At 42.5% G+C, this 23,031-nt stretch overlaps 1 protein-coding gene across 7 annotated transcripts in view; it reads left to right on the forward strand.

Moving 5' to 3' along the window:
* LOC105471664 (autophagy and beclin 1 regulator 1) overlaps positions 1-23,031 on the forward strand; it is a 201,137-nt gene that overhangs the window by 62,028 nt on the left and 116,078 nt on the right. For 2 of the 7 annotated variants that reach the window (XM_011724286.2, XM_011724289.2), the window contains 2 exons: positions 16,069-16,155; positions 20,496-20,675. The exons of 2 other annotated variants lie outside the window; for them this stretch is intronic. In XM_011724286.2, coding sequence (XP_011722588.1) covers positions 16,069-16,155; positions 20,496-20,675 — 267 coding nt within the window. The remainder of the gene's footprint in view (positions 1-16,068; positions 16,156-20,495; positions 20,676-23,031) is intronic. 3 more of the 7 variants (XM_011724287.2, XM_011724290.2, XM_011724288.2) reach the window with 2 other exon arrangements.

The raw sequence follows: 23,031 nt of genomic DNA on the forward strand, positions 1-23,031 counted from the left end.
CTCTGGGGCTGAATGGTGTAGTGCCTGCTGTGTGCTTTGTATACACCCTGAAACATGAAAAGATGTAATCGCTTCTGTCAGCTCAGGGTGTTGGAGCACTTGCGGACTACAGTGAAGTCTGTATGTGTGCTGAAAATACGCTGGGAGCAATTTCCCGTGTACTCATTCTTCCCCCTTCAGATCTCCTTCTCTACTGTATCTATTCAGAGTAGTGCTCTAAAGGGTGCATTGGAGGTTTTTCCAAGACAATGACACCAGGTGTATGGGGTTCTGTTTGCATAACATATTTTGCTTATTGTAATTGGTCCCAGCCTATTAGAACTGTGCAGGTAGCATCCTCTCCTCCTTCTGGATTTCTTACACATTTATTGAGTGGTTGGGGGGTGGGAGCAGGATTCAGTACATCTTATTTCTGCTCTTTCTTGGAAGCATTCCCGACAGCATGTTTGTGTGAGCAAATTTTGCTTTCATGGGTGGGCCTGTTGTTACATTAACCCAGAGATTGCAAAATAGTCCTCAAGTATGTTTGTTTGCCTCACAGTATTTCTAAAAATTTGGATTTTTCTTTTCCACATCAATTCAGATATCTGGATTCTGTTGAAAAAACTGGCTCACGTTCCCACATAACACTCAGCAGGAATTGAGTAGGACAGCAGCCCCTTTCATCAAGGCATGGACTTTCTTGATGCCTTAGTCTATGCTAGGCTGATGTCATGTTTCCTACTTAAATCCAATTTTGTGTACTTGGCCATTTGCATTAGCTCAAGCAAAAAGTGTTGATGGTTAGGTGTCGGTAAATATTTCCTAAGTGCCCTACCACTTGGCTCCACCAGGGGGAGTCACTGGTCATTGCAGTACCCGCTCCACCACCCCACCCATCCTAATTCACCCACAGGGGCTCCCCCTGCTTGCTGTAGGCTGACATGCTGACAGCCCCCTCACCTGAGAAGCTGCCTGATTTTTAAATAGCAACAATTAACAAACTCCTCCTCTGTTTCCAAAGGGGGAAAATGGAGGTTCCAAGCTTATTTGCTGGATGAGGCTCACTTTAGTGAGCAGATCTCCGTTATGCTAGATTATGCAGTATGAGAGCAACCTTCTTTTGGATTATGTAAATGGACTATGTAAAATCTTGGAGAAGAATGCCTGCACCTTTTGCAGAGTACCTTGGACAGAGTGGTGGGTTCCAGTGAAAAGGCTGCATGACTTGGGTGTCACTTGCCAGGAAATTAAAATCAAGTTAGAGCAGGAGTAGAAAATTGTAATAATAAAGAAATCAGAGGCTGAAAGTATGACCTTGCCATAGAAAGAGAATTGCAGCTTGTTAACATTGTGCCCTTTTCCTTTGCTGCATCAGAGGGTACGTGTGAATCTTTTTGCCTCTTCTGCTTTTTTCCTCCCCTACACAAAGGTAACCCAGCTTCTACTGCCTCTGTCTCCTTGTTGTCCCCTTGGGTCATTTCACCTCATCCAGGTGGCATTTATCCTTTCTTTGTTCTGTTGGCTAATGTAACCCTTTTTATCTTCGTGTAAGTGTGTCTGTGGTAGAAAACAACATAGATTTACCCTCTTAACAATTTTAAAAGTGTACAGTACATATTATTGTTCAATAGATCTCTAGAACCTCTTCGTCTTGTGTGACTGAAACTGTATCCTTTGAATGACTCCTTTTCCCCCTCCCACAACCCCCTGGCAGCCACCACTCTACTTTCTGTTTCTGTGAATTTGATCACTTTAGATACCTCTTATTAATGGAATCTTGCAGTATTTGTCTTTTTATGGTTGGGTTATTTCACTTAGCATAATGTCCTTAAGGATCATCTATTAATATGTCATAGTGGCTGGGTGCAGTGGCTCACACCTGTAATCCCAGCACTTTGGGAGTCCCAAGGCAGGCGGATCACTTGAGGTCAGGGGTTCGAGACCACGCTGGCCAACATGGTGAAACTCCATCTGTACTAAAAATACAAAACTTAGCCGAGTGCGGTGGTGGGCACCTGCAATCCCAGCTACTTAGGAGGCTGAGGCAGGAGAATCGCTTGAACCTGGAGGTGGAGGTGGCAGCGAGCCGAGACCGCACCACTGCACTCCAACCTAGCCGACAAAGTGAGACTCCATCTCAAAAAAAAAGAAAAGAAAAGAAAAGAAAAAGTTGTATGTATATAATCATAATTTCCTTCTTTTCAAAGGCTGAATAATATTCCATTCTATGTATATACCACATTTTCTTTATCCATTCATCTACTGATGGACATTTAGGCTGCTTCCACATTTTGGCTATTTTGAAAAATGCTGCAGTGAACATGGGTGTGCAAATATCTCTTCAAGATCCTGTTTTCAGTTCTTTTAGATATATAACCAGAAGTGGAATTGCTGGACATATGGTAGTTCTATTTTTAATTATTTGAGGAACCTCCATACTGTTTTCCATAGCAGCTGAACCATTTTACAATCCTACCAACAGTGCATGAGGGTTCCAACTTCTTCATATCCTTGTCAGCACTTGTTATTTCCTGTTTTTTCTTTTTCTTTTTATAGTGGTCATCCTAACAGGTGTGAGGCGATAAATAATTGTGGTTTTGATTTGCATTTCCGTAATGGTTAGTCATATTGAGCATCTTCTCATATGCTTGTTGACCATTTGTATATCATTATTAGAGAAATGTGCATGCAAGTCTTTGGTCCATTGTTTAGTATGGTTATTTGTGGGGTTTTTTGGTTATTGAGTTGTAGGAGTTCCCCATATGTCATGGACATTAAACATTTATCTGATATATGGTTAGCAAATATTTTCTCCTATTCCATAGTTTACCTTTTTTTTTTTTTTTTTTTTTCCCGGAGACAGAGTCTCACTCTGTCACCTAGGCTGGAGTACAGTGGCGTGATCTCGGCTCACTGTAACCTCCACCTCCTGGGTTCAAGCAGTTTTCCTGCTTCAGCTTCCCAAGTAGTTGGGATTACAGGTGCATGCCACCATGCCTGGCTAATTTTTGTATTTGTAGTAGAAATGGGGTCTTGCTGTGTTACCTAGGCTGGTCTCGAACTCCTGGCTTCCAGTGATCCTCCCGCCTTGACTTCCCAAAGTGCGGGGATTACAGGAGTGAGCAACTGCTCCTGGCCTCCTGCTTCTTTGATAAGGAAGGGAGCACAAATAGCCTTAATTTCTCAAATTCTAGGACCATTTTCTACCTTGAAAGGGAGCCACCCAGGGGAGAAGTGTGTTTCAGAAAGATGGAGAGCCTTGAGATAGGAATGAGCGCAAGTCTTTCTAAATGAACATTGACTCTTCTGACTAATACAGGGGCCTTATGCTTTAGAAACAGTGATCAAGTTTACACTTGCTTTATTATGATCTGTTTTCAAATGCCTTGGTAGCCAAGGTTCCTTCGAGGAGAGATGTGATTTTGGCTGTAAACTAACCTCATGGAGTTAGTTCTAATGTTGCTGTTGTGCCTAGCTTGAAAGTTTTACAAAGATAAGGAATTACTTTGTTCACATATTGGTGTATAACAAACCACACTCCAAAACTTAGTGACTTAAAACCGATTCAGTTAGCTTTCATGATTTTTTTTTTTATTGGGGGAAGGGGTAGACTGGGCTCAGTTGGAAAGTTCTTCTGCTGGTCTTCCTTGGGTTTTCACTAGAGTCATCTCGAGGCCCAGTTAGAATAAACTGGGTCTCTCTTCCTTGCCATGTAGACTCAGGGGCTCTTCTCTCCACGTGGCCTCTTGAGAGTAGTCAGGCTTCTCTCTCTTTTTTTTTTTTTTTTAAATTTTAATTGTTTTTTATATTTCTTGCTATATAGATGACAGGGACAGACTTCTTACATAGCAGCTTAAGGTTTCCAAAAGTGACAGTTCTAAAAGGAAGGAAACGGAAGCTGCCAGTTCTCTTAAAACGGTAGGCCCAGAATTGGCACAGCTTGATGCATTCTCTTGATTAAAGCTACTGATAGAGCAGTCTAGATTCAGTGTGGGAGGGGACCACACAAGGGTGAGAATACCAAGAGGATATTTCTTTGGAGCCATCTTTGGATGGGCCATATTTTAGTTTAGTTTAGTTATTTTTGAGCCGGTGTTTCACTCTTGTTGCCCAGACTGGAGTGCAAACAGCACGATCTCAGGTCACCGCAACCTCTGCCTCCCAGGTTCAAGCGATTCTCCTGCCTCAGCTTCTGGAGTAGCTGGGATTACAGGCATATTCCACCATGCCCAGTTAATTTTGTATTTTTAGTAGAGATGGGGTTTCTCCATGTTGGTCAGGCTGGTCTTGAACTCCCGACCTCAGGTGATCTGCCCGCCTCGACCTCCCAAAGTGCTGAGATTGCAGGTGTGAGCTACCGCACCTGGCCTATTTATTTATTTTTTGAGACAGAGTCTTGCGCTGTCACCCAGGCTGGAGTGCAATGGAATGATTTCTGCTTACTGCAACCTCTGCCCCCTGGTTTCAAGCAGTTCTCCTGCCTCAGCCTCACAAGTAGCTGGAATTATAGGCACCTGCCACCATGCCGGCTAATTTTTTTTGTTTTTTTTTTTTTTTGAGACGGAGTCTTGCTCTGTTGCCCAGGTTGGAGTGCAATGGCACCATCTCAGGTCACTGCAACCTCCGCCTCCCGGATTCAAATGATTCTTCTGCCTCAGCCACCAGAGTAGCTGGGACTACAGGCATGTGCCACCACTCCCGGCTAATTTTTGTATTTTTAATAGAGACAGGGTTTCACTGTGTTGGTCAGGCTGGTCTCAAACTCCTGACCTCAAGTGATCCACCCACTTCGGCCTTCCAAAGTGCTGGGATTACAGGCATGAGCCACTGTGCCCAGCCTTGACCCAGCTAAGTTTTTGTATTTTTAGTAGAGACAAGGTTTTGCCCTTTGGACCGTGGCTCAGCTGGTCTTGAACTCCTGACCTCAAGTGATCCACCCACTTTGGCCTTCCAAAGTGCTGGGATTACAGGCATGAGCCACTGTGCCCAGCCTTGACCCAGCTAAGTTTTTGTATTTTTAGTAGAGACAAGGTTTCGCCCTTTGGAACGTGGCTCAGCTGGTCTTGAACTCCTGACCTCAGGTGATCTACCAACCTTGACCTCCCAAAGTGTGGTGTGAGCCACTGTGCCTGGCCTATTTTTTTTTTTTATTTTTGAAACAGGGTTTCAGTTGGTCACCCAGGCTGGAATGCAGTGATATGATCTCAGCTGACTGCAGCCTCAACCTCCATGGCCCAAGCAATCCTCCTGCCTCAGCCTCCCAAGTAGCTGAGACTGTAGGCATGTGCCATCATGCCCAGCCAATTTTTAAATTTCTTGTAGAGATGAGGTCTCCCTATGTTGACCGAGCTGGTCTCGAACTCCTGGGCTCAAGGTATCCTATTCCCTCAGCCTCCCAAAGTGCTGGGTTACAAGCGTGAGACATCATGCCCAGCCCACATCTATATTTTACATAGTACTAATATATATAAGCAACAGAAGGCATTCAGTATTTCTGTTTGAATCACTGATTGGATGGACCAACACATAGGTTGGTAGATGGATACCTGACTGTTCTTGTTGGTTTATGTGGATGGGGTGCATGTGATTCTCAGGGCTCAGGTGCCCCTGTTTATACCTTTATAGTATTCACCCTTCTTCAACATGTCTTTCTTTCTGACAAAGTACCTTTTTAGGCATAGTGACTTGAGTGGACAGAGGGCATCATACTCCCTACAGATATTTTGGGAGCTGTAATCTAAGGAAGAAAAAAATAATGGCTGTTTATTAGACTGTGTACTGGCTACTGTACTTGACACAGGTTCTTAAAAGGGATTTCCCCTCAAATGTGGAAGCAGAGGATAATGAACTTGCCCACGGTCTCACAGCTAGTAGGTGACACAAGATGGAATTTAAACTGCAATCTGTCTGATTCTAAGGCTCAAACACTAAATTGCCTCATATTTTAGTTACTCAGAGTTTTCTTGGTTAGTCTCAGACCACTAAGATATATCAGAAGGTTTTATAACAGCAGCACTATTGACATTTGGGGCTGGATAATTCCTCACCATGGGAGGCTGTCCTGTGCATGGCAGAATGTTTAGCACCATTCCTGGTCTTCACCTATCACATGCCAGTCGTGCTCTAGCACCCAGAAGCAACAACCAAAAATGTCAGCAGATATTGCCACATTTCCGGGGGGCATCCCACTCCCCTTGAAAAGCACTGGTAAATTATTTCATGATTTGTTGTCCTTTGATCTTGCTGGGTTTTAAAAATATGACATTAGGCCGGGTGCGTTGGCTCACGCCTGTGATCCCAGCACTTTGGGAGGCCAAGATGGGCGGATCACCCGAGGTCAGGAGTTTGAGACCAGCCTGGCCAGCATGGTGAAACCCTGCCTCTACTAAAAATACAAAATTAGCAGGGCATGATGGCACATCTCTGTAATCCCAGCTACTTGGGAGGCTGAGGCAGGATAATTGCTTGAAATCAGGAGGCGTAGGTTGCAGTGAGCCTAGATCGTGCCATTGCACTCCAGCCTGGGCAACAAGAGCGAAACTCTGTCTCAAACATAAATATATAAATAAAAATATGACATCTCATAAGGAGTTGTCAGTGGGTTCAAACCATCTTCTTACGATAGTTAATAGTACTGCCTGGTTCTGGTGGTCTTGCGTCATTCCTTTCTCTCATTGCTTCTCTCCTCTTCTGCCTTACCTTTTGTCTTTTGTCTCTGATTTTTCTAAATAAAGCGCAGCTGGTTAAAGTGGTGTTTGTAAGGACTTTTTACACAGGTATCGATTTAGCAGGCATTCAGAACTCTGAGATTATAGCCATTAGTGCTAGTAAAAAGAAGGCAATTTACATGTTCTAATTATAGTACGGGGCGGGGGGAATGCATAATTTTTAGCAAGCTGGGAATTGAATGGCTTCCAGACTGTACAGAGTTAATCCTCCTCAGGGTAGTATTGATTGACATGCTGGAGGACGTTAATGTGCCAATCTTTTTGGGAACGGGGGAGGAGAGTGGAAATTGCAGTTTCTCTACTAATTGTACTTTAGGTGTCATTTATGACAATTTCATGTTGTCTAGACAGAGGAAATGGTGGAGAAATTATTTCAGTAGAGTCAAATGCTGAGTCCAAAAGGAATCAGGGTGGTTGCTGAAATCAAGATCAGGGTGGAAGGGCAAGTAGTACATCCCCACAGACAAATCAGTGAAATCAGATGTCACTAAGAGAAGCAGTTCAGAATGAACCTTGGATATAAGAAAAGTGATTGTACTCTGAGCTTCATGTTAGCTCAAGGGCTAACAGTGGATTGTTTGGGGTCCCAGTTGTAGTCTCTGCCCTCATATTTCTGCAAATTTTAGAAACCTCATTCCATGGATAGATATGAGCTGGGAAATTGGCCTCTTTGCCTCTGGTTAATAAATAGCCCAGCACACTGTGCTTTGCTTTTCCCTCGTTCTCTTGAGGCTTCACGTACTAACTCGCTTTGCCTTTCTGATATTGGTCCTAAGATTTTACTTCCTATTATATAGTGTTTGCAGTATACCAGGGTCAAGGGCCTGTCACTTCTTAATGAATGGCCTTGGTCAAGGGTTTTTAAAGTTTCAGATCAGAAATGTGGATGTGAAAAAATGTTTTTTAAGACCTTCACAGGCTTGCTAGTATCACAGCAATAAATGATTCTACCAGTATATTCTTTGTAGACTTAGTTGGCCTGGAGGTTGGTGTTTAAGGATTTGTCTGTGCTTCTGAATAAAATTAGCTAAGAATTCAACATTATGGAATTCTATAAATTCCAGGGGGAAATCAGTGAATTAGGATGCACTGCCTCTTAAAGTCTAAACCTATATATCCCACCTGTTGCATGTGGGGGGCATGTGTGCATGTGGCATCAAAACTAGCTGTGGACCTTTTTTTTTTTTTTAACAGATTTGGTCTTACTCATCCTCTGGTGAAAAGCCTCTGATGCTAAATTCCGGGTTAAAAAAAAAAAGTCTGTGGTCTGTGAGCAGACCTCCCAAATCTCCCAGAGAAATGGATTTGGATACTAAGTAAAGATGTCCATGTAGATTGACTTGAGCCTTTGAGTTTACTCGCTAACAAAAGTGAGTTTTTATTATACATTCAAGTCTTATAACTATAGTGTAATGTGTTGAGGGTATATACGAGCTAAGCATAGTGCCAACCAGTCATCTTACAAATGTATTAAAAATAACTACCCACCAGACAGTTAGCAGAGGTCATATGTTCCCAGGGGGAACTGGCTGACTTTTTAGACAAGACTTTTGTAATGCTAGATACATGATTGCACATTATGTATACATTCCGTTTCCAGCCTCTTCCCTTTTGCTATCTGTGACTATGTTGTGCTCTCATGTTTTGCCATCTATTGCTCACTGCCCAGAGGCACTGGGGAGTACATTAATGTTTTATAAAGATGTTTTTAAGCATTTCTGGTGAAAAGCATTGTTTTGCACTCTGTGAATTGTTTATATTTGATAATACTACAATAAGACTGATCTACACTATAGGCACTGTGGTGTGTTTCTGTAGTATGTCTATTTTTTTCCTGAGGTTACTAGCATTTTAGCAGTGCCACCTTGCCTTGACCCACCCCACATTAGGGGCAGGAATTGCCTGCCAGTCTCTGCTGGCAACTGTATCACATGCTTTAAGTGCACCCCTCAAACTAGGGGGCCCTGCAGCGATCAGATGAATGCCTATCGTTGGATAACTTAAACGATAATTACTAGTGTGTGAAATGGGGAGGCTTGGATGCCTCTGCATTAGAGCAGAGATGTCAATTTGGAAATCATAATAGAGGTGTCGTTTCAGAACACACAATTATTTTTTACAAAGAATAAGGGCTTGTCATCTCCCAACCCAGGCATGCGCCAAGGCAGAGATCGGGGAGTTGCAGAGCAAGATTCCGAAATGAAGAAAGCCACAGTGCATTCAAGTTTATTTGGCCTCCTGCCCCTTCATCCCCTGGCAAACATTGCCCTCTTTCCCTTGTGGGGGTCTCTTTTGGCAATTTACAGTCCAGGAACATCAGTGGTAGTTTCCCAGGCAAGTATCCAGCCTCTGGCTTTTTGATTTAATAAGCCTCCCAGGGACCAGACTGCACTGCATTTATCAGGACAACTATGTCAGCACTTTAACCTGAGCAGCATAAGTGACCAGAGGGGATGAAGGTGATGTAAGCAGTTTCTGAAAACCTTGTTCCTTCAGGAGTTTTAGTGTGAGTTTTTGGGCATCTAGCAACCTTGTCTGAGAGTCTTGTGGCCAGTGAGGGGCAATCAGATATGTCTTCTTGCTTGTTCTTCCAAGTCTGGTCAGGCCTGCTGATTCATCACTTAGATATTTGTTGGTTTCCTATTACGTGTTAATTAGGATGTGAGTTTTGATGGGGATGACTTGGATCCAGTACCTGTTTTCATGTAGCTTCTAGTCCAGAAGCTAAGACAAGACATAAGTTACTGGGTGACTTGAGAAGGCCTCTTAAGAGAGGTACAAAATGCTATGAGGCACTGGGGAAGAGAGGGTGAACTTCTGGCTGGAGGAGTCAAGTATTTGAGCTTTGAAGGCTTTTTACAGACAGTAATAAGGAAGAGGAACTTTCCAGAAAGAAGAAATTGCCAAGATAAATAACGTAGGTGGGATAGTGAGGGTGTGTTTAGTTTAGCTAGAACAATGGATCCCCAAAGTCAAAACTATTTTTATAATAATGCTGAGACATTCTTTGTGTTTTTCACTCTCATTCTTTCACAAGTATAGTGTTTTCTAGAGGCTCCGTGACATGTAATGAGGCTATCATCCTGATGGCTAATTGAATGTGTGCTTGTGTATTAAAATTTTTTCAGTTTTAATTTCAAAATTGAAATTAAATATTGATAGTGGAAACCCATACAAATGAAATCTCTTTAGGAGCCTCATAATTTTTTTTTGAGACAGAGTTTCGCTCTTGTTGCCCAGGCTGGAGTGCAATGGCGCCATCTTGGGTCACTGCAACCTCTGCTTACTGGGTTCAAGCGATTCTCCTGCCTCAGCCACCTGAGTAGCTGGGATTACAGGCATGTGCCACCATGCCTGGCTAATTTTGTATTTTTTAGTGGAGACGAGGTTTCTCCATGTTGGTCAGGCTGGTCTCGAACTCCCAACCTCAGGTGATCCGCCCATCTTGGCCTCCCGAAGTGCTGGGATTACAGGCGTGAGCCACCGGGATCCTCATAATTTTTAAGAGTGTTAAAGGAGTCCTGGGACCAAAAAGTTTGTAAACCACTGGACTAGAGCATATAGTATATCCAAAAGGAATGAGACATTTGGCTGCAAAGCTGGAATACCGAATGCCCTGCTGAGGAATCTGGATTTTATTTCCTAGGCAGAAGGAAGCTGTTAATTTGGATTTGGCTCTCCTAGATGGAAATAACAGTTGCCATCCAGACATTAAAGCCAGGCTGTAAAGTTACTCATTAGGCATGGGGCACCAGTGGCATCTTACCTTCTGGGAGCCAGCATTCCCTAACAGTAGAGGCCAGAGAGTTCTAGCAATTGATTGTTTCCAGTGGTTGGAGAAAGTCCGGACATGTTTGTTTGCTTTAGGAGATTGATTTTTCTCTGTGATCTGACAACCAGTTAAAAGAGTATCTTCAGGGTATAATTTTTTAGTAAGGAGGAGTTGTCCACAGCCTGTTTATTCCATATGGACTAGTACCCAGACTTTCTGCACCTCAACCCTGATATCCATTGAATTTGAAGTGAAGGGGCCAGGCTCAGTGGCGCATGCCTGTAATCCCAGCACATTGGGAGGCCGACATGGGTGGATCACTTGAGGCCAGGAGTTCAAGACCAGCCTGGCCAACATAGTAAAATCCTGTCTCTACTAAAAATACAAAAATTAGCCAGGCGTGGTGGCTCACACCTGTAGTCCCAGCTACTTGGGCGGCTGAGGCAAGAGAATTGCTTAAGCATGGGAAGCAGAAGTTGCAGTTAGCCAAGATCGCGCCACCGCACTCCAGCCTGGGTGACAGAGACTCTGTCTCAAAAACTGAAATAAAATAAAATAATGAAGTGAAGGTTCTTTTCTTTCAGTTGATCTGCTCCGACCACTTTTTTTCTTTTCCAGAGCTTTCTTTGACTATTTTAAAAATTGTATTCCTAGTGATCAAGAATACAGCTGATACAGGGAACCTCTTTGCAAATAATTCAGAATATTAATTAGGGAAAGAAAAAATAGTTGCATTCTTTTTAAAATGTGAGGGATTTCACAGCTTGAATTATGTGCCTGTTATGATTTTAGCAGGGCTTAATATGCATTTTTGATGGCTTTTTCCATCCATTACTTGCGCCCGGCCGTAATTCTTTTGAAAACAAATGGCTATCTCTTTCTTTCCAGTATTTTACTTTTAACATTTTTGTATGTTGTATGTTTTTGTTTTCTCATTTTGAAATAATTCCAAACTTGCAGAAAAGTTGCAAAAATAGTACAGAGGATTCCCATATACCCTTCACCCACATTCCCTAAATGTTAACATTTTGCCACATTTGCTTTATTATCCTCTTTTGTTCTCTCTGTATGTGTATGTACGTATATATACACACATATAAATGAGTATACTTTTCTATGCTTATAGTTTTTTTTTTATATTTAAGCTTATCCTATTCTTTAAGTATTTAGTATTGTTAAAGTCATGTATAGTTTGATAGAGCAGTGGCCTTCAGATTTAAAAAAAAAAAAAAAAAACACCTTATTAATAAAATGCTTTCTGGCTGGGCATGGTGGCTCATGCCTGTAATCCTAGCACTTAGGGAGGCTGAGGCAGGCGGATCACCTGAGGTCAGGAGATTGAGACCAGCCCTGGCCAACATGGTGAAACCCTGTCTTTACTAAAAGTACAAAAATCAGCTGGGCGTGGTGGTGGACCCCTGTAATCCTAGCTACTCGGGAGGCTGAGGCAAGAGGATCGCTTCAACCCAGGAGGCAGAGTTTGCAGTGAACCGAAATCGCGCCATTGCACTCCAGCCTGGGTAAAAGAGGGAAACTCTGTCCAAAAAAAAAAAAAAAAAAGCTTTTGAGTAATCCATGTGTGTTACAATTATATATTATATAGCAGAAGTTGTAGTATTTCCCCCTTGTTGTCCAATGGATCAAATAGCACAACCCCTGGTATACCTCACTTGGACATCAGTGATGTACAAAATGAACCAGGCAAGTAGAGAAAACAAGGAAGTATTCGTTTGGAGGTGGGGGGCGGTTTTGTATTTTTTTGTTCTTCAGCTTCAGTGATAGCAACTTCAATCCTGAACAAGCTTGGCTGAGCCCTTCCTAGGCCCTCCCTGATTTCTTGTGATAGACTAAGTCAAGTCAAATTTGTGGTGGTCACAGCAGAATGTGCAGAACTACCATCGCACTCAGTTTTCTCCTACCATTTACTGTTGACGGCTCTCGATAACAGGCTAACACTGGAAAGAAAGATCTTTCTTTGAGGTTCCTAGGAATGGTGGTAAACATTCCTAGGATGTTTACTCATCTAGTAACTCTAGTTCTTTATTCCACACCAATTGGAGAAGCCTGTTTTTACTCCAGATAGTACTTGTATGGTAACTATGAAGAACTTATGTTTCATCAATGTATGTGTGTATTCATGGTGATTGGCTTTCCTGCTTTTGTGTATTAGCAGTAAAGTGACATATATATGTGGCTTGCCAGTTCCACTGTATTGTCTGGGCAGCAAATGTTGCCAACACATTCTGTAGTAAGTAGGCACAGGGGATGCATGTTCCAAAAGAACCTCATCAGAGACTCTCCAGAGACAAAGCTTCGCATTTTGGTTCTATTCCAACTTAAAGAAGTCTTCCTAATTAAGGTAGGAAATTAAGGTGGGTAATAGACTTTTGGGATTGTAAAATGGAGTCATTGAGGCCGGCACGCTAGCTCACACCTGTAATCCCAGCATTTTGGGAGGCCAAGACAGGCGGATCACAAAGTCAGGAGTTCGAGAGCAGCCTGACCAACATGGTGAAACCCCATCTCTACTAAAAATACAAAAATTAGCTGGGTGTGGTGGCACATGCCTGTTGTAATCCCAGCTACTCAAGAAACTGAGGCAGGATAATCACTTGAACCTGGGAGGCTGAGATTGCAGTGAGCCAAGATTGCACCACTGCACTCCAACCTGGGTGACAGAGTGAGACCCCGTCTCAAAAAATAAAAAATAAAAATGCAGTCACTAAAACTGAAGTTATCTAATGCAAACCCTTCAGATCAGGAATCTCCTTTACAGCATTCCTAATAAATAATCTCATCTCACTCAGTACTGTCATTGCTTTAGCAGAGTGGGGGTAATATTTGCCTTTGTTACCGTAATCAGTTTCCAGGCAGAAGTACTTAAGAAGGATATATTTTTGTTTGTTTGTTTGTTTGTTTTGAGATGGAGTCTCACTCTATTGCCCAGGCTGGAGTGCAGTGGTGCAATCTCAGCTCACTGCAACCTCTGCCTCCCAGGTTCATGCGATTCTCGTGCCTCAGCCTCCCAAGTAGCTGGGATTACAGGCACGCACGACCACGCCTGGCTAATTTTTTGTATTTTAGTAGAGATGGAGTCTCATCATGTTGCCCAGGCTGGTCTTGAACTCTTGAGCTCAGGCAGTTCACCCATCTGGCCTCCCAAAGTGCTAGGATTACAGGCATGAGCCACCGCGCCTAGCCAAGAAGAGTGTATTTTCATCACTATGGAAGATGCTGGTTGCCAAAGGGCCTCAGCTTACTGTACGACCACTTGGAGGATAACACGAAAGGACTCGGTGACATTCAGGACTAACTCCAGAGCACTTTAAGGGTGGAACAAGCTTCTTAGGTATTCTATGATAGTCAGCTGCTCCCAGACTTTGCTTCCATTCTTCAACTCACACCCGGTTCCTGAAGAACTGGTTTGTTAATGATAAATAAGTACTATATAAGATGGCATACATGACCTGAATACTCTTCTCAAAATTTTGCTTTTCATTTTTCTCCAGACTATGTATCTCTCACTACCCCTACCTATCCCACACATTCTGTATTTCAAAGACTTAAAACATGCCATTATTTTGTGTTCCTATGAAATCATGAAAAAAAAAATCCTGCCAGTGGACAGGCACAGTTACTTATGGCTGTAATCTCAGGACTCTGGGAGGCTGAGGCAGGAAGATTCACTTGAGGCTAGGAGTTTGAGACCAGCCTGGGCAACATAGCCAGACTCTGTCTCTTAAAAAAAAAAAAAAAAAATTTCCTGCCAATTAAACTGTGTCACACAATTGTAAAAAACATCCCAACCTCAGACACATTAAAAGGTGAAAAGTGTGTCTTGGAATTGATGAAACAGCATTTCTGCCACTGGAACCATGTGATGTTACTGTAGATTCAGTCTTTCAACCAGAGAGATGTATTTTATTGCTTTCCTCTCTTCCTCATTGGTTACATTGTGTTCTCTCTGTTCAGTGGCAGGATTGTTACAAGTGTCTTAAGTGTGGGGATATAGGCCTTGTCTAGAGAGAAAACATTACTTGACCGTTGGTTGTCCTGGACAGGAAAGGTTGCAAGCCAGGTTGTTAGGGCCTTTGCTATGTCTCTTACCCAGGCAGTTAGGGAAATACTGCAGTGGGCCAGTTGCTGGAATAAAGTGACTGCACATGACTATACCTAAAGCCAGCTGGTTTTAATAACAGTGAATTGAATTAAATCCATTGGAAAAGATTGGTAGCTGCTGTCCTTATCCTGCAGATCTGCTTTAAAGAAGAGTCTGGCAGGGAGCCGGGGACCTGTTCCTAGGAATGGCAGGCAAGATGCTGCTGGAGAGGAAGAATATGCGTTCTCTCTGAGACCATTTCCTTTGAAACATGTTCTGGGGCAGGAGCTTGATTGGCTGCCAAGGCACATATGAGTTGGGAAGCACCATGTCAGACATGGCAAACCAGGGAGCCCCTGGGCCATGTTTATCATTTGTGTTCTAACTGGCCCTTGTAAAAAAAAATTAAAAAATTTTTAAAAAGTTGTAGCTAAAATTTAACAATCAGGAGATTTTACGCAAAAGTCCACATTTCTGGCTTTCCTTAAAATATAGGAAAAGCCAGCAATACTGAGCCTATATTCTAGCTTGGTAACAATTGGCTGGAGGTGAACGATGGGCCATAGACCTTCCTATTTGTCAGTCTCCATTGATCATAGTGAATACATATGCACTTGCTTCCTGCCTGGACCCTGGAAGGTCCTGCAGTACAAAATAGAGGTTTGAGGCATTTTGGAGTTAAGACAGGCCTTCCCTGGAGTCCTGTCACTATCTCTTAATAGTTACGTGCCACAGAGTGAAATACTTTAACTTCTGGGCCCAGTGTTCTCATGTATGTAGTCATACCTATCTTTCTAGGTTGTGGTGAGGTTTAAACAAAGAAATACATATGAAGTGCTCAGTATATTACCTATTACCTGGCATCAAAAAAAGTGTTCAATAAAATGTATGTATCACATATGATCAGTTGAATTTGTGATTGGGCTAGATTATATAAGTAAAAGTTGTCAGTTGAGAGCCTGTGAGGTACTCATATATATTTATATTTTTAATAGATATATTACAGTTATATATCTGAGGAGTACTCATTCTCACAAAAGAGCGTGGGCAGAGCAGAATGGATAGACAGTAAGTGGATGTGGATGATGATGGCATGGAGGAACCGAACACCAAGATAAATGTTAGCACTATGTGATAATTTCTGTGTGTGCCTAATTTTTCCCTCCTGTGTTGATCCGAACCTTCTATTTGTCTACTGGAAATACTGCAAATAGAAAGAAGATCATGTCTCTGAAGCACTTGTTCATTTCTCATTGAAGAGCAGTATTCAGCAGAATGCAGTGGTCATGTCCAGTGTGGGAGCTCTGCAGCTCTTCATTTATTTATGTCTCTACCTACTTAGCTTGTAGAAGGGTGTGATCTCAGATAACAGGCATTAGCTGGCTGCAAAAGGGGGAAGTTGTGTATCTCTCCCCCATTTTTCCTTATGAATGACCTCTGAGTTGGTAATTGACAGGGATTATTGCCATTTTTTTAATCTCTGCTAGGAGGCTGCTGGAATCTTCCCTCATTTCATTATCCCGTTATGATGGAGCAGGATCCAGAGAGCACCCAATTTACCCAGACCCAGCGAGGTAAGGCCAAAGTGAGAAATGGCACTAGGTGGGGGGGAGGGGCGGCCCTTGGGGTTGCCATGCTGTTGGAAGCTCCATTCTGTGCCTCTCTGGTCCTGGTGCTCTTTTATTCTTCAGTCATACTTTTGAGACAGGTGGTTCAGGTGATGGGGAAGTATTGCAGGTAAGTGAACGGTACCTCTGGTGAAAGAGGGTTATGACCAAGCTCTTGTCCTTTGGTACTCATTTCTGCAAGTGTGGTACTAGAGGAGAAACCTGGAGAGGCCACAGGTAGTTGTAGGATATTCTTTTTCTGTTGGCCAGAGAGGCTGGTGTCATTCAGATGGACGGCCAACAGGGGAACAACATTTTTTTAATTTATAGGGAAGTTATGTATAGATTAAGCAAAAAACTCAATTTGCTGTCATTTGAGAGGGAATTTAGCATATCAAAAGGCAGAAGTCAAGCTCCTTCAGGTATTGACATTTTTAGAGACTGCCCAAAGGAAGAGATGACTGAAGAAGGAGTGAATGGATAAAACAAGTTGGCATTTTATTAAAGTGCTTGGCTTACACTTATTAGAAGACATTTGAGGCTGGGCATGGTGGCTCACACCTGTAATCCCATCACTTTGGGAGACCGAGGCGGGCAGATCACTTGAGGTCAGGAGTTCGAGACCAGCTTGGCCAACATGGCGAAACCCGTCTCTACTAAAAATATAAAAAATTACCTGGGCGTGTTGGCAGATGCCTGTAATCCCAGCTACTTGGGAGGCTGAGGCAGGAGAATCACTTGAACTAAGGAGGCGGAGGTCGCAGTGAGCCAAGATCGCACCACTGCACTCCAGCCTGGGCGCAGAGTGAGACTCTGTTTCAAAAAAAAAGATATTTGAAAAGTTCTGAAGAGAGAAAAAACAAAAGTTATTTCAGTGAGTTCAAGGCCTGCCCTTCACTGATGGTGATAACTGAGGACCAAGGGTGAGATATTGATGGATAACATTCATCTGCAGAGTGCAGCCCCTTGAGGTTGTCACAGCCAGATTTATGGGTTCTGTTCGTGATCTAAAAAGGCACATTATTTAAGCAATACTAGAGCACATTATGAGGCTTTGCCAAAAGAAAAGGGTAATTTATAGTTGTGGGGTTGACAGGTTAGCAGTGTAGGTTAGGTAAAGCAAAATGAGCTTTGCTCTAGATTAAGACTTTTAGGTCTGCCTGGAAAAACCTTCAGACCAAGTTGATTCCAGGAATATTAAGTCTTTATTGTTGCCACAGTTATGTCATGACACTGAGCATTCTTTCTGAGATACTGGTGCAAAGATTCTTCATTATCCTTTTATTCCTTTTCCACACCCTAGAAATGACAAACCTAAGAATCAGGGAACATAAGGATTGATGACTTTAAAACAGGCAGGCACCTTAGATGATGAGTGAAGCAAGGAAGTTTATGTGAGTCTTTAATGATGTTTGAGGGTTATACACCCTAAATATAAGGGAAAGGAATTTTTCATATGAATCAATTACTTTGAAGCACTGAGATAGAGAAGTTCTTGCAATAAAGACAGCAATAGGCATCTCATCCCCAGAACTTTTAACCTGGCAGTGTTCTACAAGGATACTTAAAGACCATGATTTATCCTCCTTTTATATAATAAATCTGTTATTTATCCTACTGTGATCTTTATCACAGAAAGTGTCATACTTTGTGGTGTTGGTATTTTTACATTTTTCCTTTGAATACAAAATAGGTTTTTTTTTGGAAAGGGAAGTATTTTTCCTTGAAGAAAACTTAAAGATTTATTTAAACATTTAAAATGTTCACTTGGAAGACTAGGGTTGTTTGATGATTTTCCAGCTCTTTGTTAGGAGGATGATTGTTACTACCTCATTACTGGTTGTTTAGTTTCTTTTTCCTCTTAGGCTTCACCGTATACACTATATATAGGTCAGAGCCTTAGTGAGACACCTCCTCAGCATTCAGATCCTTAGCTTCCCTCTGCATATCTAAAAGGACAAGGCTAGGATATACTTGTATTTAATAATTGTGGCAGGAATGCGTTTTAAACCATTAATCTATAGTTTCATAGCTTGGAAATTCCTATGTCCCTACATTAAAAGGCAGTCTTTTTATTATAATCAGCATCAACATTATGTCTACCTCTATCACCAATAATACTATGTTTTTTCCATTACTTAGGGTAGGCTATAAAGTAAGTGTACTTACCACTTTGCAGAATCGGCTCCAAATAAAAGGGTCTTCTTTCTCCTCTTGAAATTTTTCTCCTTTTATATTCTTTTCTAGTCTGATTGACTTGAGAATTTAACCAATGATGCTTGATTTCTGCTAGAAGAGTTCTGTATGTTGGGCAGATGTAAGAACAGTGCACAAACATTGACTTCTGTTGGTTGAAAATTTAGGATTCTGTGGTTCATCCTTGCAAAATGCATGGGAACAGGGGCTCAAACAGATAACGAAAGTTCCTCTAGTTGAAGCTTTTAGGAACTAGCTCTTGTACTCTGATTCTCTTGGCCAAGGCATCTGTGCCTCCCATGCCTACTTGCTATACAAAGATATTATAATATTGACTCACTGGTATTCACTGCAGCATATTATTCTGTAAAACAGACTTTTGAGTTTAAAAAAATTGTTAGCTGATCTGCTTGGGAATTCCATTTGCTGGTTGGCCAGAAGGATACCACCTTTGATGACAGGCATTTCAGAGGCAGCCTATGTTCCTCTAGCAGTTGACTGTGACCTGGGTTGGTAGACTTACTGAGGACCTCTTTGCAAGACAGTTGCCAATACTTTTTGTACCATTTGGATATAACTATTCCTATTTCCATTCTTAATCGGTTTTTTCTGATTTCCATTAAAAAAACCGAAGATCTATGCTTTTTTCCTTTTATATTCAAACATTATGGAAGTATATAAAATACAAAAGTCCCAGGAATCCTCATTAGGATTGCTGTGTCCCCTTACAGTTTTTTCCTCTAGTAACAGCAACACATTTTTGTATATGTATTAGTGTATACAGACCATTCTTCAATTTTTCTCCCACTTCAGATTTTATTTTAGAGGACTTTCCTTGTAAGTGTATAGGAGTAGTTTATTCTCTTGAATTGCTGCATGGTGTTTCTTTGTATGGATATATTAGTAATTTATTTAATTTGTTGCTGGGCATTTGGGTTGCTTCCCAGTTTTTCACTAATGCTGACAATGTTGCAAATGAACTTTCTTATATATATCTTTGTAACCTTGTGTATTTCTGTAGGATAAAGTTTCTAGTGGAATTATTGAGTCAAAGTGTGCCTGAGGCAAGTTTTTAGTCTTGAAATTTTTTAGTAATCCATTTAATATTATCATAGAAAACGTTTTTCTGTTATTGTCCCTCTTACATCTTCAGTCCATAGCATCAAATTATATAACAGTGTTGTGAGAGATGGCGGAAAACTTGAGAAGACAATGTGGAGAATTATATGTGACACTAGAAGTTTTCATGGAGTAGCAAGATATTAAAGCCATAGTTTGAAGAATGTAGATCTGGACTAATTATTTACAGAAATAGTCATCATAAGGGAAAAGAAAGATGAACAACTATCACCTTCCATATTGCCCAGTGCCCACGCAACCTCTGATGCTCTGATTGTAAGAAATAGAAAAAGGAATCTCTTTTAATTTTTTTCTGTTAGATTTTCTGTTCTCTCAAGTATATTTTACTCTCAGTCTCAGTTCTGAATTTTTTCCCCATGTTACAAATATCTATGATTAATTCTTAAGGGAGAGAAAAAATGTTGCGAGAGATCATTCTAAGGAGGTAGGACAAATCTGGAGCTATGTGTACTTGTTAGAGAAGAAAGGAGTCCTGGTGAAGATACCTGTGGATACCTTCTTTAATCATCAGAGGCTTACCATTTCCTAGCCTCTTTTCTCATCTATAAAACAAGACGGTAGATGATTGCTCAGTTCCCTTTCATGTCTTCCATTTTGCGTATGGATGGTGATCAAGGAAAAGCTACGAATGAGCACAGCTCTGTGTAAAGAGCACCCTGAGGAGCTGAAAGTGTACCTTAAGAAGCTAGAAGGAAAGGTCCAGTGTTATTCTCTTGGGGAGGGGCAGCTCTTCCTCAGAAGATGTCTGGTTAAGCCGCCTGTTTGCCTTATCTCAGAATAGAAACACTGGTGATAATCTGATAGGCATATTCTGCAGTGCAAACCTCCTGATGAGTTAAATGCCCTTTAATTTTCATGTCTCCAGAGTTCACCTCAACAGGGAGACGCCATGGGAGAGCTGGATTGACTGCCTTTCACAGTATTCCCCACATTAGTGCTAGTTTGTGTTTGTCCATCTCTGTCTCTCTCAGATTATCTCCTGCTGCATACTACGCCCAGAGGATGATCCAGTATCTCTCACGGAGAGACAGTATTCGCCAGCGCTCCATGCGCTACCAACAGAACCGTCTCCGTTCTTCCACCTCCTCTTCTTCCTCAGACAACCAGGGTCCATCAGTAGAGGGAACCGACTTGGAATTTGAGGACTTTGAGTAAGTACATACTCAGCTTGCTTTCTTCCCTCTCCTCTCAAGCTTGGAGTGCTTCCAAGTTGCCCACTGTTGGAGCTGCAATGGTGGATGTTCTTGCTCCCAACTCCTCAGTATTTATTTATGAGTAACAGGATGGGGCGAGGGACAGAGGGTTAAGATGCCCAGAGCACTCCCACCTCTGGCAGTTGCTTTGCTGATTCACTGGCGCGCGAGGAGACCGCCCACTGGGCCCCAGGCCAGATTGTGAGAGGATGCTGCTCCTCAGGCAACATTTTTATTTCCCTTTTGCATGTACAGTGACCATGGAAAGCTTCTCATGGACTGTCTTTACCACATCAGGGAGGCTGGAGGGTTGCTGCTTTTTCTCCTAAGCAGAGTAGCTGTGGAGATGTCTTCATTCTGAAATACTTGGATTTCCCTAAGAGGTGGATTTTCTGTCTTAGTGCCCTAATCAGACTGACTCCTTTAAGATCTTACTCCATTGCCTAAACTTTTTCGGTCTCCCTACTCCTACCCCCGATTCAGGAACCTTAAAAAGTTGTCTGTCAAATTAATGTGGTGGGTTGAGAAGTGATTTCTTGGCTTCTTTGGACTTTTTTGAGTGGTCAGCAGGGAGAACCGTGGGAGGATGCACTAAAGGAGCAGGGTCAGCCCTAGAATTTAAGGTAGCCAATCTTTTTTTTTTTTTTTTTTTTTGAGATGGAGTCTCACTCTGTTGCCCAGACTGGAGTGCAGTGGCACAATCTCGGCTCACTGCAAGCTGCACCTCCTGGGTTCACACCATTCTTCTGCCTCAGCCTCCCGAGTAGCTGGGACTACAGGCGCCTGCCACCACTCCTGGCTAATTTTTTTTTTTTTGTATTTTTAGTAGAGATGGGGTTTCACCGTGTTAGCCAGGATGGTCTTGATCTCCTGACCTCGTGATCTGCCCGCCTCAGCCTCCCAAAGTGCTGGGATTATAGGCGTGAGCAACCGTGCCCAGCCTAAGCTAGCCAATCTTATTTATTTGCTGGGTTTTGCATTCTCTCACCTGCTGCTTCTGACCTTTCTAGCCATTCATTGTGTTTCTTTCCATCCTGAAACTGAGCTTTTATGGCCTGTATCAAATTGGACATTTGGCTCGTTTTGATTCCTTATATTTTGGTGTTGTCAAACATAAAAGCAAGAGAGAAGGAAGGGCGGCATTGTTTCTTCCTCCTTTTTCGCTGGCATTTGTAAAAGAGGACAGCCTGTCAGTCATTTCTTCCCTGCCTTCCATCTTGACGTAGCGGGGTCAGGTTTGGGGCCTTAAGAGTTCTCATCTCCCCCTCAGCCTTCTTCCTTAACTGAATGGCTAGTTCCGCACAAGTCATCTTTCAACAAAGCTTTTTAATGTGTTTAAGAAACCTCTTTGCCAGAAAGCACTAGGAAAGTGGGAACAACCTTGGTACCAATTTGCCTTCTCGATGCTGTCATTAAACACACTAGCATTTGTACTCTTAGAAGCAAAAGGAAAACTAAGTGGGAGGTTTATTTGTCTGAGAAAGATGTAAATGTGAAAGAAATGCAGGGATGGCCTGAAGCAGCAGTGGTGTGGCAAATGGAGCAGAGGTCATGGTTCTCTCTTGTCAACTGCAGGAGAAGAGCAGAGCTACTTTCTGTCAGCTTGCTCCTTCTCCCTTCTGTCCACTCTAGGGTGAGGTGGATGTATATATCAGCAGTGAAGGAAATGGAGTGTCTGTTCCCTTAGCCAGGCAGACACTTGTAGTGAAATATGTTCTCCTGTAGATATTATGGTTTTTCCAGCACCAGGGTCTATTCAGGGAAGCAGTTGAAACATACATGCCAAGGCTGCTGGCACTTAGGGCTGCTGAAAAGCCTGGGTGTCTTTCTCTCAGTAATGCTGTGGAGCCCTGGGAGTTGGTGTTGTGGATTGCCTAGCCCTCTCTATGCACGCCTGGGAGGCTGTGTTATCTCTTTGCAGTGGTGAAATGTGGGGCTCATGCCTTCAAGCTGTATCTTGCCTCGTGACTTGTCCTTCACAAGGGAGTTCTGGATTAGTTTAAAATGTTCTGTTCTTGTCTTACCTTCCCTTTCTTCTGCTACCACCTCCTCTCTCTCTCCCCTTCCTTCCCCCTCGATTTTCCTGTGTCAGACTGCCTCCTCCTTATGCTCCCCCCAGCCCACCTGTGCACTTTCCCCCACCCCTCCCCTGGCTTTAGCATGACCTGAATTTACATTTCCTTCTTCACCTTTCGTGCACTGACTTACTGTTTTTTTCTTAGGGGGGTCTTATATTGCTCCCTGGTTAGTAACAATGGACGAAGTTCTCTAATACTCCTTGGAATGTCCCTCCTGGGGTGTTTGCCTTTCTTTT

Source organism: Macaca nemestrina, chromosome 12, assembly GCF_043159975.1.
Source record: "Macaca nemestrina isolate mMacNem1 chromosome 12, mMacNem.hap1, whole genome shotgun sequence".
Lineage (NCBI taxonomy): Eukaryota > Metazoa > Chordata > Mammalia > Primates > Cercopithecidae > Macaca > Macaca nemestrina.